The sequence below is a fragment of the Patella vulgata genome, chromosome 6 (assembly GCF_932274485.2).
Source record: "Patella vulgata chromosome 6, xgPatVulg1.2, whole genome shotgun sequence".
Classification (NCBI taxonomy): domain Eukaryota; kingdom Metazoa; phylum Mollusca; class Gastropoda; family Patellidae; genus Patella; species Patella vulgata.
In genome coordinates this window covers 23,499,049-23,512,215 of record NC_065884.2, presented here as the reverse complement: position 1 = coordinate 23,512,215, position 13,167 = coordinate 23,499,049, and the positions used below count along the sequence as shown (strand labels likewise).

The window sequence follows — 13,167 nt, the reverse complement described above, 5'->3', positions numbered from 1 at the left end:
AATCCTGATAATACTGCAAAAAAGAATGTAGATCTACATTTATAACCTCACAGGCTTGAATGAAATTGGAATAACTTTTACTTCTGCTTAGATTAACAATAACAAAATATTCGTAAATCAACCATTTTTATTATTCAGAAAAAAATGTGTATGTGTGTGTGCACAAGAACACTGATGAGCCACAAGACAGATTGACTTTATATATGTATATATACATATATAGAACAAGAAAAACATACACAATGGTCTTTCACTCCCTGCATGATATAATATAATAATAATAATAGTTTATATATCTCGAACACACTGGACGTTTTTAGGTATAAATTATGTACTGTCCTTTAAAGCATCACTGGTTTATAATCCGGCTGTATAATCAGAATGACATATTTTACCATTTTAATAATCTAACAGAATTGTACCTTAATAAATCATGTGTCCGAGTTGGATTAATGTATTAATAATTGTGTTTGTTTACATATATATGTAGATTATTTTTTACTCAGCTATCTTAATATACACATTTTTCAATTTTGTATTTCTTCCGAAATTTATTTTTGACACCAGTGACTGCTTAAAGGGCATGTGACATGTAAAACAAACAAAACTATATTCTAAACTAGACAAATAAAAATATTTCATATCTTTCTTACTTTCCTTTATGTTTCAAATCAACAAGCTTGGAGAATTTACAATTTTTTTTTTCGAAATGTATCACAGTTTCCATAGTTACTGTTTGCAACAAAAGTTAATATATTACTATATCATTGATCAAAACTACAATTACATTTATCTATGGCTACCCAGTATTGCTACATATACACTAAATCACACCTTGTACATAATAGTCTCAGAATGGTCTCAGAATGGTCTTTTAGAATAAATTGAAGAACTTAATTCATGGGAGTAAATAAATAAGAAAACAATTACAATTGCATAATAGGATTCTTGAGCATGACAATGATAACAGTCAAAACAAAATTACAAAAAGTCCAGCTGCCTAAAAAAATTCTTTATTCTATTATATTTTCTATATGGTACTACTATATATGTGGATAAATCTAAGATCCATTCAATATATTAGTTTTCTAAAGCAGGTATAGGATATGATTTTGAAGACCATTTTCTGAGACTAGAGTGTACAAGAATATAAATATGAACAGTAAGTCGTGACGTCCTTTGGCACATGTTGTTGAGTGAAATGTGTTGTGATGTTTATAATTTTTACCCTAATTTTAGACAGATTATGTCCACATCTAGCTACCATATTTCCCCCTACTAATTATGATAATCCTTCTTGATTTGAATTAATAGATAAAATACATATTAATTTTTGCAGATTTCAGCAAATGTGACCACTGTATTTACCATTAAACAAATCAAGTGAAGGATACATGATATAAGAATTATAACTTTATCTTCTCTCATTTCAATGTTTACAGGAATTAATCTACATATCTCCACTATCTAATTAAATTAGTAGTAATACAATAATAAATAATCATCAATTACTGTAAGTAAAAGAGCTTTTGTTAATCGGATTTTGAAGACACCCACCCCCCACCAAAAAAACAACCAACATCTTGCTGACTGACTATAAACTGTAACCAAGGGGAGGTAACTTTATTTTTACAATCCATGCTGCTAGATGGTGACCCAATCTGTCCAGTTGTTCAATACACAAATATTACACTACCTATCTCTATTTAATTTGATGAATACAAAAACTTCAAATGATCTGGCACTTCAATTTCATTTATTTACAGATAATTAGTACAGCTTTCTACTTTCTAGATAAACATAATCTGGTCTTGAATTCTGATATTTAATGTATATTGACCCAACGAAGTCAGTATCATCCAGTACCCACTATTATTATAATTATCTGGTATAGAATTAGATGGGTATTTTGACTTTGAAATGTATTAAGTTAACTCATCCAGTGTGCAATTCAAAGATAATTCATTAACTTATTTTAATCAATCAGTGTATTTTTATTCGTTTATCTTATGGCAAGTGTCTTTAAAATGGTTGAAAGATTTGCTTAAGATCATAAAGGATTAAATTTTCACACAGCGAAAAAAAAAGAATTAAAAAAAGTTTATAACAGAAAACAAGACCATTGTATTCACATCAAAATTTGAAACAATTAACACATTGAATACGTGGCCTTTTATAAAATGAGATCATTATAGCTTCGTTAGTTGTTCAACTACAATTATTAGATTCCTAGCTCTCTAAAATTTATTGCTTATGGATACATTATTTTTCTAATTCATTCATATACGCTTTCGCTTTCTACTGCTTCACAAAATCAAAAATCATTTTCTTAATAATTTCTCAGCTAGGTTATAATAAAGTATAAATTTTAGCACTTTTTCAAAAACTGATTTGTTGACACATAATAAACTCTCTTCTAGATCTACATTTTCTAAGTCTACTTTAAGCTTCTCGTCACTAACAGACAGGAATATAATGAATTATAAATATGGAATATACTTATCAGAGATTATATATTTTATACTGGACTTCATTCAGTAAGCTCTGATTCAATTTTTACTATCGAACTAAGATCAATCAGAATATTCCATATTTGTTCCATCATTCCTAACAACGGTGTTCTTCCTGAGGGAATGTTTTTTGCCATTACCTAATCTAAACATTATTTATTATTTGCTGTTCCATCAACAAAGAATTTTATTGAAATTAATTTGGAAGGAAATTTATTTTTTTAAATTAGTATATGGATTACCCATGTGCTTCTTTTCAAAGGGGTGCACTATCTCAAAATACAAATCATCATTCTAGCAAATTTCCTAAAATAATTTAGTGATTATAAATTGTCTCATCTCATGAAAACATCTCATAATAAAACCTGTCAAAAAAAATTCATTGAACTGTTGAAGTATTGGCAAGATCCTAATTTTTAGCAAATGATGAAAATAATAAAATATATAGAATAAAAAAAGAAACCAGATCTTGATATGCGTATATAGTAAATAAAGAAAATGACAAGGGTTGAATCCCCTTTGATCTCTTCCCTTGAGAAAAATCAAATCAAATCCCTTACTAACAAAACAATATGATGTTGAAGCTGGAACCCTATCTTAGTATATAAACATTTATCACAAGTATATGGTGGAGAGATACTTTTTTTCAGGAACTATTAAGCGAGTAGTGTATATATACAGATCAGCGTGCACATTAACTAATTACTACCATTGGTTATACATACATAGAGCCATTTAAAGAAAGGGGGAACAACTGTACAAGATATAATATGAATATAATAAAATGTTAAAGGGCATAATATATAACATAGTTACCAAAAAATCTGGTCAACAAGTCAAAATTCCATTACATTACAATGTTAAATATACATGTGGTAAAATGAAAAGTATGGCGAGTGTATACATGTATATATATATATAATATATTATAAGTAACAGTATATAATAAAACGTATCAAATCAATAAATCCACAAAGTAGTATAACATTACATATTTCAATTAATAATTTGTATGAGTAGTTTGTTCGTATATATTAGCAATCAATGAACAATGAATTCACTTTTATATGTGTTAAAGAAGAAGCAACAATCAATGTTCCTATAATGAAATGGATCAACACCAGCTTATGTCTATGAACATGCTTAGATTTTGTTAACACACATACAAAGAAATATATAACAGAAGTATATATAAAGAAATCAAAACCATTTTATAGACTTTATTTGTTCGTGTTGCGTCATGTAAACAAGGTTTATAAATAATCTAAAATCACACACGCTAAGTGAGATTCTGAAATATTTTTTTATAAATATGCCTAAATTCACTCGAGAACTTTACTAGTTGGTGCTGATGAGATACATGTTAATGATGCCTATTTGTTATACCCCTTTGAAAAAATGCATTAAGGAATTTAAGAATATGTAAATTAAGACTTAAAGAACTGCTCATCAGCAACAACTAGGTAAGATCTGTATCTAATTTTGTCTAATTCTACACTAATATATAGTAATAATATATTTAATGATTTTTGGCTTTTTTTCACATGCAGTGTACCTTGACTTGAACAACATAGAAGAATCATAATATAATAACGTATATATCAATGTTTAAGAGGTATAATGTCATCATATCCACAAGATTAATATATATATATATATAGATATAAGATATATGTATAATATGTATATCAGTTAAACCATATATATATATAATATTTATATAACTGTATTTATCAACAAAGTTTATTTACAAAAAAAATGTATTGCTTTCCTTGTAAAATTTTCCAAAAAAGATTTGAAACTCAGCATTTGGTTGGTACTGTGTCATGTTGAGTTTCCATGATGCGTCATTTTATATTTTTTTTATCAAAACAATTACATTGTCATGGTACATTCTACCTAATCTAATGCTTTCTTTGTATATATACTATACTTTTATTGCTATTATACCAACACAGCAAATATAAATAACTGGTCAGCCAAAATAGTGTAATGATATATTTTACCGGTCTATTTACTACATAAAACGGGTTTATTATGTAAAGCAAAATAAATAGAAATAAAAATTTTAAAATTATCCTACTATTTCCCCAAAATTTTAAAAACTTATTATTTCAGTAAAATTCAAAAAGTTTAAATTTTACTTAAAGAATAGTTTAAGCGTAATTTTTCAATGCACAAAAATAACTAAAATTTTTATATATATATAAAAAAAAAATTGTCATGAATGAACACAAAGATAAGGATTCCAAATTTTAAAAAAAAAGATAACTTGTAAAAATATTTACATAAAAACAAAATGTGGTTATTTTGTTGGTTTTGTGTATAACAAATAACACTAGACAAAAAAGAAATGTTCATAAAAATTTCCATCAGACAAAACAATACAAATTAATTGGACGAGTTCCATGAAAAAAATGGAACAGTACGAAAAAATCAAATAAAATATTTAAGCATTTTAAAAAGAAAAAATTCACAACATTAAAATACATTTACATATATAGGTATATACAGAATGAGTCACATGACACAGCACAATAACAAGGGGAATATAATATATTATACCCCATACAGCACATCAATGGGAGGCAACTCCAGATTAATTTGCATGGTAAACTGGGTTAGCTCCCTTGAGACAAATGGATCCCTTATATTACAATACAGCAGCTTCAAATTTCCCTGTCTCTTAGAAATTTCTTCCTGTTAAAATGGATCCGCTTAGTTGCTAAAAAAAGAAGAAGAGAAAAAGCTTTTTAAAATTCACCCCCTAAGAAAAAGGATTCAATAATAAAGTTTTAGCCAGGAATATCCTACATAGGGGGCCTACCCCATTGTCCATTGAAAATATGTTCAGATTTGACAGTAATATTTCGATAGCATGTAACAGGCAAGACAATTTACCCAATACTACTACCCTTAGGACAGAGTGCATGGCAAGGAAAGGGTGTCTAGACATATGGATGGGACAAAAAAAACTGGTCCTGTGTAGTCTAGCCTACACATTGTAGACTGTTGCACCACTGTCTGGGCAAAATTCCCTCTGAATTACAAGCCACAAGCTAAATGATTTAACATGTGCACTGTAGATTATAAGGTATGTCATTGAGTGATATGGTGTGGTTTCGATCCCACTCCATAAATGACAAGGAATAGCCTTTTGGGTTTTCCCAGGGTCCTCTGGTTTCCCCCCACTGCTAAAGACCCCCTACCTGCAAGTGATTTATTGAAATAGAATTGTACCATTTGTTAGTCCCGAAATGACCAAGTTTGTGTTAAGTGGCCATTAAACCCCCTCTCTCTCTCTCTCATACATGGGGAGCCACAGTGGCTCAGTAAGGTGCTGGCTCACCAACCAGAAGGTCCAGGGTTCGCTCCCAGTATTTTCCAGTGAGATTTCCGCTACATGGAGGGCCTGGCAAGCACAGTGTCTTGTTCGGAAAGGATGAAAAACATTTGGTCCTGTGTACACATTGGTTTGACAAAAAAAACCTTGATAGTAGGAATAAGAATAGGCCATAGCACCGATGTACGCACAAAATTCCCCTCATAGCACTCTGTGTGGCATATGCCGGTCTCCATTAGCCCTGTCCGGTCTTCATTAGCCCTGTCCGCGTAGAAAAATAGGACATTAAACCATATTTCATTTCTCTCATGCATATTGCAAAGCTATTATCATGCTGTGTAGGCTAATATAATTTGAACTTGAGATTTTTGAAGTTAATTTTGCGGGGTTGGATGGCTTAGTGGTTAGCAAGTGCGCGCTGTATCATTAAGTCTGTCATTGAGTCAACTGGCGTGGTTTCGAATCCCCGGTTGTACGTGACAAGGAGTAGGGTCGCCTGTCCAACCTCGTGGGTTTTCTCCGGGTCCTCCGGTTTCCTCCCACTGCTAAAGACCCCTACGCGCAAGCGAATTATGGAAATAAAATTGAACCATATGTTAGTCCCGAAATGACCTAGTTTGTGTCGAGTGGACGTTAAACCCCATTTCTCTCTCTCTTGAAGTTAATTTTAAAACTACTGGGTATCCTAGATATATATTTGCAGATTTTATTTTTCAGTGCATTCATCTGTTCCTTGTAAATCTAGTCTGTGCTTCCTTGACAATAAAGTAACAAAGTTCATATGCAAAAACCCTCCGAGCTACATTAGAACTCAGTATATCAGTACAAGATATGCTAACATCTTGGGGGGTTTTATCTGAAATATTATTTAATTGCAATTTTTGGAACATAATCTGAAAGTAATAGCTTAATTTGAAATTAGAACTTCAAAAGGAAAAGAGTGCAAATTAGAAAAAAAAAACACATCAAAACCATCACCAATGGGATATAAAAAATAAATATGTGCAAGGAATATTTATTATAAAGTTTGTCAATCATAAAATTTGAAAATTTGTTAGCTTTAAGAATTCCTAGAATCTGTTAAGGTTCATGTGAATTTCTTTTTTTTTTTTAATAGAAATTGGTTAAGTGACTTGAATTTTTACAAGACACTTTCCTTTAATGAATAATAATAATAAAAAAAATTCAATGCTGGTAAATAGCTTACTGTATTTTAAAATTCATGCAAAAAATTAAAACTTGCTTGATATATAGATTGTGGTGTTAATTTCATTATGTGAAATAAATTGCGTATATATGGCAAGTTTACTATGATCATGCATTACTATTAGTTGAGGGGCATTTTACAAGACGAGTTTAGAATATACTTTTTTTAATGGGATTATATATATTTTCATGCATCATATTAGGCCATCTACAGGGAGTAACAACTTTTTATACCTTTTATCGATCCTATATTCTTCAATCCTGAATCCTTGATCAGTGGTAGCCATTTTGGAAACTTGTGGCAATCAAGGGGGCCTGTTGGGTAATAATTGCACCAATTACCAAAAAATAAAAAAGCTAATTCTACCCTCTAAAAGGTGTACAAATCACCACATTGCATTATGTATGTCAATTTAACATGGATTTAACTGATGTATAGCATTATCTAACTATTCAAATATACTGTGACAATATACCATTTCTTTTTAGTAATTCTATATCCAAAATATCTGTTTTTAAGAATTAACTCATTGGAAACTATTTTAATTTTCCTTTTCATCTAACATCATTGCTGGTTTGTTTTACATAGATGCTCTAGTATGTTGCCCTACAATTTCTTTACCTTAATCTTAGAAAAGGTATTAGGCCTAATAATAAAGATATATTTGAGTTTATCTTTAAGAGTTCGGGATGTGTTTCTTTAATCGCTACTTTTTTGATATTTCTGCCACATCTGCCACCAAAAAACACCAATAAACAACATATCCAACCAGAGAAGCTTTGCAAACTCAGAGCTGAATCAGATCTGGGCATGTTCCAAATCTTCAGATTTGTCAAAAATATCTTCAACTATTCTTCATGATTGCGAACAATAAACTTTATAGGAGAAAGTTCTTTCTTGATAGACAATCAAAGTAAAATTTCCCATTTTGTCTCTCTAATTCAACTCTGTTTCATAGCACGAAAGCTCCATGAAAATATGTTAATAGAGCTATCCAGCTACATTTATTACAGAGAGTGCAAAAATAAAATAAAGATATTCAAAAATGTTTTAATAAAAACTTACCCTGCCTAATAAATTAGGAGCAAATCCAGCAGGTTGTGGACTTGTGGCCTGAACATACCCATACCCTTCTTGTGCTGCTGCGTAGAGATCTAATGGACCAGGGCTACTAGCTCCTGGATACCCACGTGGAGATGTTGCAGTTGTGAAAGTTGGTTGGCCAGCAAAATTACTCATCATTGCAGCAGCTGCTGCAGCTACAAGGATCAAAGTTTATACAATTATTGTAAAAAGAAATGCCATAAAGTTATAATTACTCAGTTGACATAAAAACTTTTAGAACTACATCACCATTGGTGCAAATTTTTGTTAAAGGGATTTAAACTCTTACCCAATCCAGGATTTCGCTGAAGTGAATCTCGTTGTAGAGGTGATGTACTTATTGGTAGTGGTGAGGTTTCACTTCTCTGTATTTGGGCTGCGGCCAGCGCAGCATGGTTAGCGGAATTCAAATCAGCATAGAAAGCAGGGGACGTTGTCCTTTCTGCATGACCAGCAGCACCAGGCAAGGAAAGATAACTATAACCAGGGAAGCCTCCTAAGAAAGAGAGAAGCTCTGAATTATTTCAGTGATAAATATCAAGAACGTCAGCATACAGTAGCATTTGTAGATTAGAGCACAATGGCATGGAAAAACATACTTAGTTTGCTTTTTGATATCATTTTTGGCATCTGGATTCCCTTACAAGAAAAATCAGTTAACTTGTATTAAAATACTGACAAAACCATTGTCTTTTCTTGGTTTTTTTTCGCTGGCATTAGCATTTAAACTTATCCATAATTCACAATCATTTCTCTTTAATTGATTCATTAATGAAATAGTTATACAGAGCTTCAATATGGTAATATTATTTGCTAAATATTGGCTTCCCTGGTAAACGAATGCACCATGTCCACACACATTTACGACTACTCTAATAATATGGCTACAATCTATTATCACGTCGTATATAGACTTTTTGCGTACATTATGTGCTAAATATGAAAGGCACAGCAAATAAAAACATGCAATAAAACTAAAACATAACCCATGATAATTACAACCTTTGTTTTCAATCTTAATTTCAAGAAAATCTACTAAGACGGTTCAAATATGCTGTGCTAGTCTAATAGTTTTTACTTTACAAATAGAAATCGCACCAAAACAAATCTAAGAGGTTCCGAAAAGATGGGTTGAAAAGTTTAGGATTGAAAGCAGTAACATAGTATCAACTAAGGCTTTTATTGTATTGTCATGCAATTCTCTATTCTAGACTACTGAAAGCTATAATATAGTGATAGTCTTAGTGTGCGTGGGCAACGGCAACATGCATCAAACCAGGGCGCCATCTTGATCATATGATCACAAATCAACCAATGAGTTAAAAAGCTACAAGTTATGACTTTAAGCACTGGATGTGTTAATAAATGATTTACGGTAATTCAAACATGTCCTTTCAAATAAAAAAGAATATGCTGTATAATAATTTATCGGTTTGTAAATAAACATTTAACGCTCAGTAGCATTGAAAGCCAGTTTTCTCTCCAGATATAAAACATATCAGATATACGTGATCATGTTGTTTTGTTTTTTCTCATATCGATTTTATACTAATCACAAACATCATTAATTAACATCCATTGTTATTACAAACGGCAAAAAAACATAGAACAAAACATCAGTTTAAAAACATTCAAGATGAATCTAAAAGAATAATATAAGATCTTCTAATTAGGATCAAAATTACAAGTTTTCCAATCGAAGCAGCAATGGTAACCTCCTAGCCTGGTGATGTTTGCGGACTAGATTGAGAAAGTGCCAAATAAAAGTTTTCTTTCTTTCAATTCGGTATGATTAGTAACAAGATACATGAATATATGATCAACATTTAGAATTAATTAATATATATACATGAATATATAATCAACATTTAGAATTAATATATACACACATCTATATGCTAATTCGTTCGTTAGTATCATGTAACCCAGACCTCGATTAGACATTGCTACTTGGAACAAAAAATTAACAAAACGTTCTAGCATCTTTGTACGAGAGTGCAAGTGAAAATAATAATATTCAAATAACGTGATAATTTTAATTTTGAGTATCACAAAAGAGAAATTTAAGTCAGATCTGCCTTTTAATTCAGGAAATTACCCTGCACAGTTCCAGAAACAAAAGATTTTTGTTGAACCACACAAAACATACAATATCAGATGAAAACGAAGATTTTGTTAATTTTCGTTTTGTAATAAATGTAATTTGGTAACTATAAGAGGTACGTATCATATACAGCTCACCAGTGAGTGAAATTAAAAAAAGTTATATGATAAATATTTAAGTGCACAAACCTAATATTACAAAATATAGGACAAACTACGCATAACAATGATGTTAAATATAGAAAGATATGTAGATATAAATATGAATGTAATAATACACAATATGGGGTTCTTTATATTAAATACCAGCTAATAAAACAAGCACACACATTATTCAGCCAGTTTCTTCAAATTAAAACTCATTCACATACTAGACAGTTCTCTAGGATTCTTCTTAATTAAAAATTCAGAAACGGTCATCTATTTCCAGTTATTTCTACGCGAATGTCCTCCAGCTCACCATCTGTCTTCATTTCAGTCTTCTTGAATATCATCAATGCATGTGCTTGTTCATCATTCCCATCGCCATTTTAAAACATTTTCAACCAATCAAAGTACAAGTTCATTCATATTCAATTCTATTTACAATTCTGTTTTTAATTATGGCTATCTTAAATTAATATTTTACCCAAAATATGATCTATATTGTATTTTGAAATAAAAACCTTACGGGATTATGCAACATGTAGTTTGATTGGCTGATAGTAAAGAAATAAAGAGCCTTGTTGCCAATGAAAATGTTTTATTCAAAAGTCATTCAGTCCAGCATAGTGAATAAGCAAAATGGTTTCATGGGTTTATTATGACCCAAGAACAACAAATGATTATCATTAACAGTGTTCAAATGTAAGCTATGATAAACAATACTTTTTACTTTTCTTGACTTTTTTGAGATTCAAAATATCTTTTTGATTTCTTAATCATTTGTGAGATGCTCTTAGAATATCATTTGGCAGTGATAAATAGAATTAAGTATATGATTTTTAAATGCATCCTATTTTAGGTCTATCTGAAAACATGTCCAGCATGCTTCAATCTAGCTTTGGTTAACTTTGACAAATTTGTCTATAAGCTGATAGCTTTAATGCCCTTTGAAGAAGGAGAGAGAGAATTATGCTTGGGAATAACAAGAAAATTGATTAAATCGATTTGATTCGACTGAAATAACAAAGGTGAAATTGTCAAAAAGTATTGTCTTCAGGTGCTTACATATATATAGATCTACAATATAGAAGGTTATAGTGTTTACAGTCTAACAACTAGGGGGAAAGTCTGATAAATAAATAAATGAGAAATTAATAAATATATCAAATTAAATCAAATACATCTCATAGTCATGGTGATAGCCTGGCTAAATGAAAGACTCCATTTATTAAGTACATGTATGTAATTAAAAAAATTTGATTTCATTAATATAATTATTAATTTCTCCATAAAATAAACATAATTAAGTCACTTTATTTAATTCATAAAGATTTGCATTACCTCAAATGAAGGCTACTTTAACTCATTAATACTAAATAGCACTTTTGTATTTTGTATCTCTATTTTGATAAATAGCGATACAATATTTCAATTATTAAAGTCTAGCTTTCTAATTTACTGACTAAAAGACACCTTTTGCAAAAAATTGTTTTAATCTCTCAATATATATGCATTAATTGAAATATTTACCCAGTGTCTGATCACAATATAATGTATAATAAATTGTGTTGGTGTGATCACAATATAATGTATAGTATATTGTGTCCATGTACCACAATCATGTCATATTTATGCAAAAGATGTCTCTTCGAATGATAATTAAATTCATCAATGAAGTCAAAATCTTACTTCTAACGGTAAAATATATGAATTTAACTTTATTTATAAGGGAATGTTTAGGATGCGTATTGATCAAATATGCGAGAGACAATTCAATGATTTTAAAATGCTTTAAATATTATCAAATATTGAAAGGTATTTTTGTCCAAAAGAAAATACAGAGGCCATTTCTTTCTATTTCACCTCATCACCATTAAATCAAAATTTTATGATCTTAAAGCAAGACTTTAATAGTTGACTGAAAATTTATATATTTTAATAAAATTATATTATTTTGGTATATTTTTTTTACATCAGATCTTATCAAAACACAACAAGACAACAAACTTATGTGGAAAATAACTGAACCCCACATATTTATATACAAACAAAGAGTAATAAGGACATTTGATACACAATATATCTTTGTTAAAAATGTGATTAATTTTGACGAGGATAAATAATTTACAATTTAAAAATATTTCTCCTGCAAATGTTCAATGTGGGTACCCTGAAAGACTGACTGCAGGCAGGTTACAGAGGTATGGTGGTGACTCAACATTCATGATTTAAATAGCCTGAGAGTTACCTACCCTAACAAATTTAAGAAAGGGGAGGAAACTTTCAAAAGATAAATTCATGATAAAATACTGGGAAGGAGCCCTTGGTTATAAAAAATGCCAACGACTTCATTATGGCTTTAACGTTTACGAAAAGCAATGACAAAACATCGAAGCTGTTAGCATGAATATCATCGGATAATAATAATAATAATAAATAGATTTGAGAGGTACCGTAACTAAAAGGCAACGCCAAGTATTTCAAAGTGAAAGCGAATTAATCGATTGATACCTTTAAGAGAAAAAACACAAAAAATAATTCATTAGTCCTCTTTAGTCAAGGATGCATAGCTGGTTATAAGGAAAAATACATAGAATATTATTTAATAAATTACTTTGGCTACATGTTGCAGCACCAATAACGCTTATTGCTATGGCGATCTTGGACATTAAAAAATTCAAAAATAACAAAACTGACCCGTTTTTGGTCATCCATACCAATACAATGATAAAATATTGAGAACAATATAATAAACA

General features: G+C 30.2%; 1 protein-coding gene across 4 annotated transcripts in view; it reads right to left on the bottom strand.

Annotated features, from left to right (window-relative positions):
- Window positions 1-109: 109 nt before the first annotated feature.
- The window catches only part of LOC126823897 (RNA-binding protein Musashi homolog 2), a 108,147-nt gene continuing 95,089 nt past the window's right edge, over window positions 110-13,167 (bottom strand). For 3 of the 4 annotated variants that reach the window (XM_050552962.2, XM_050552964.2, XM_050552965.2), the window contains 4 exons: window positions 8,454-8,660; window positions 8,126-8,319; window positions 7,294-7,374; window positions 110-5,235 (listed from right to left, as the gene is read on the bottom strand). In XM_050552962.2, the coding sequence (XP_050408919.1) occupies window positions 7,333-7,374; window positions 8,126-8,319; window positions 8,454-8,660 (443 nt within the window). In that variant the 3' untranslated portion in view covers window positions 110-5,235; window positions 7,294-7,332. The remainder of the gene's footprint in view (window positions 5,236-7,293; window positions 7,375-8,125; window positions 8,320-8,453; window positions 8,661-13,167) is intronic. The other variant, XM_050552963.2, reaches the window with a different exon arrangement.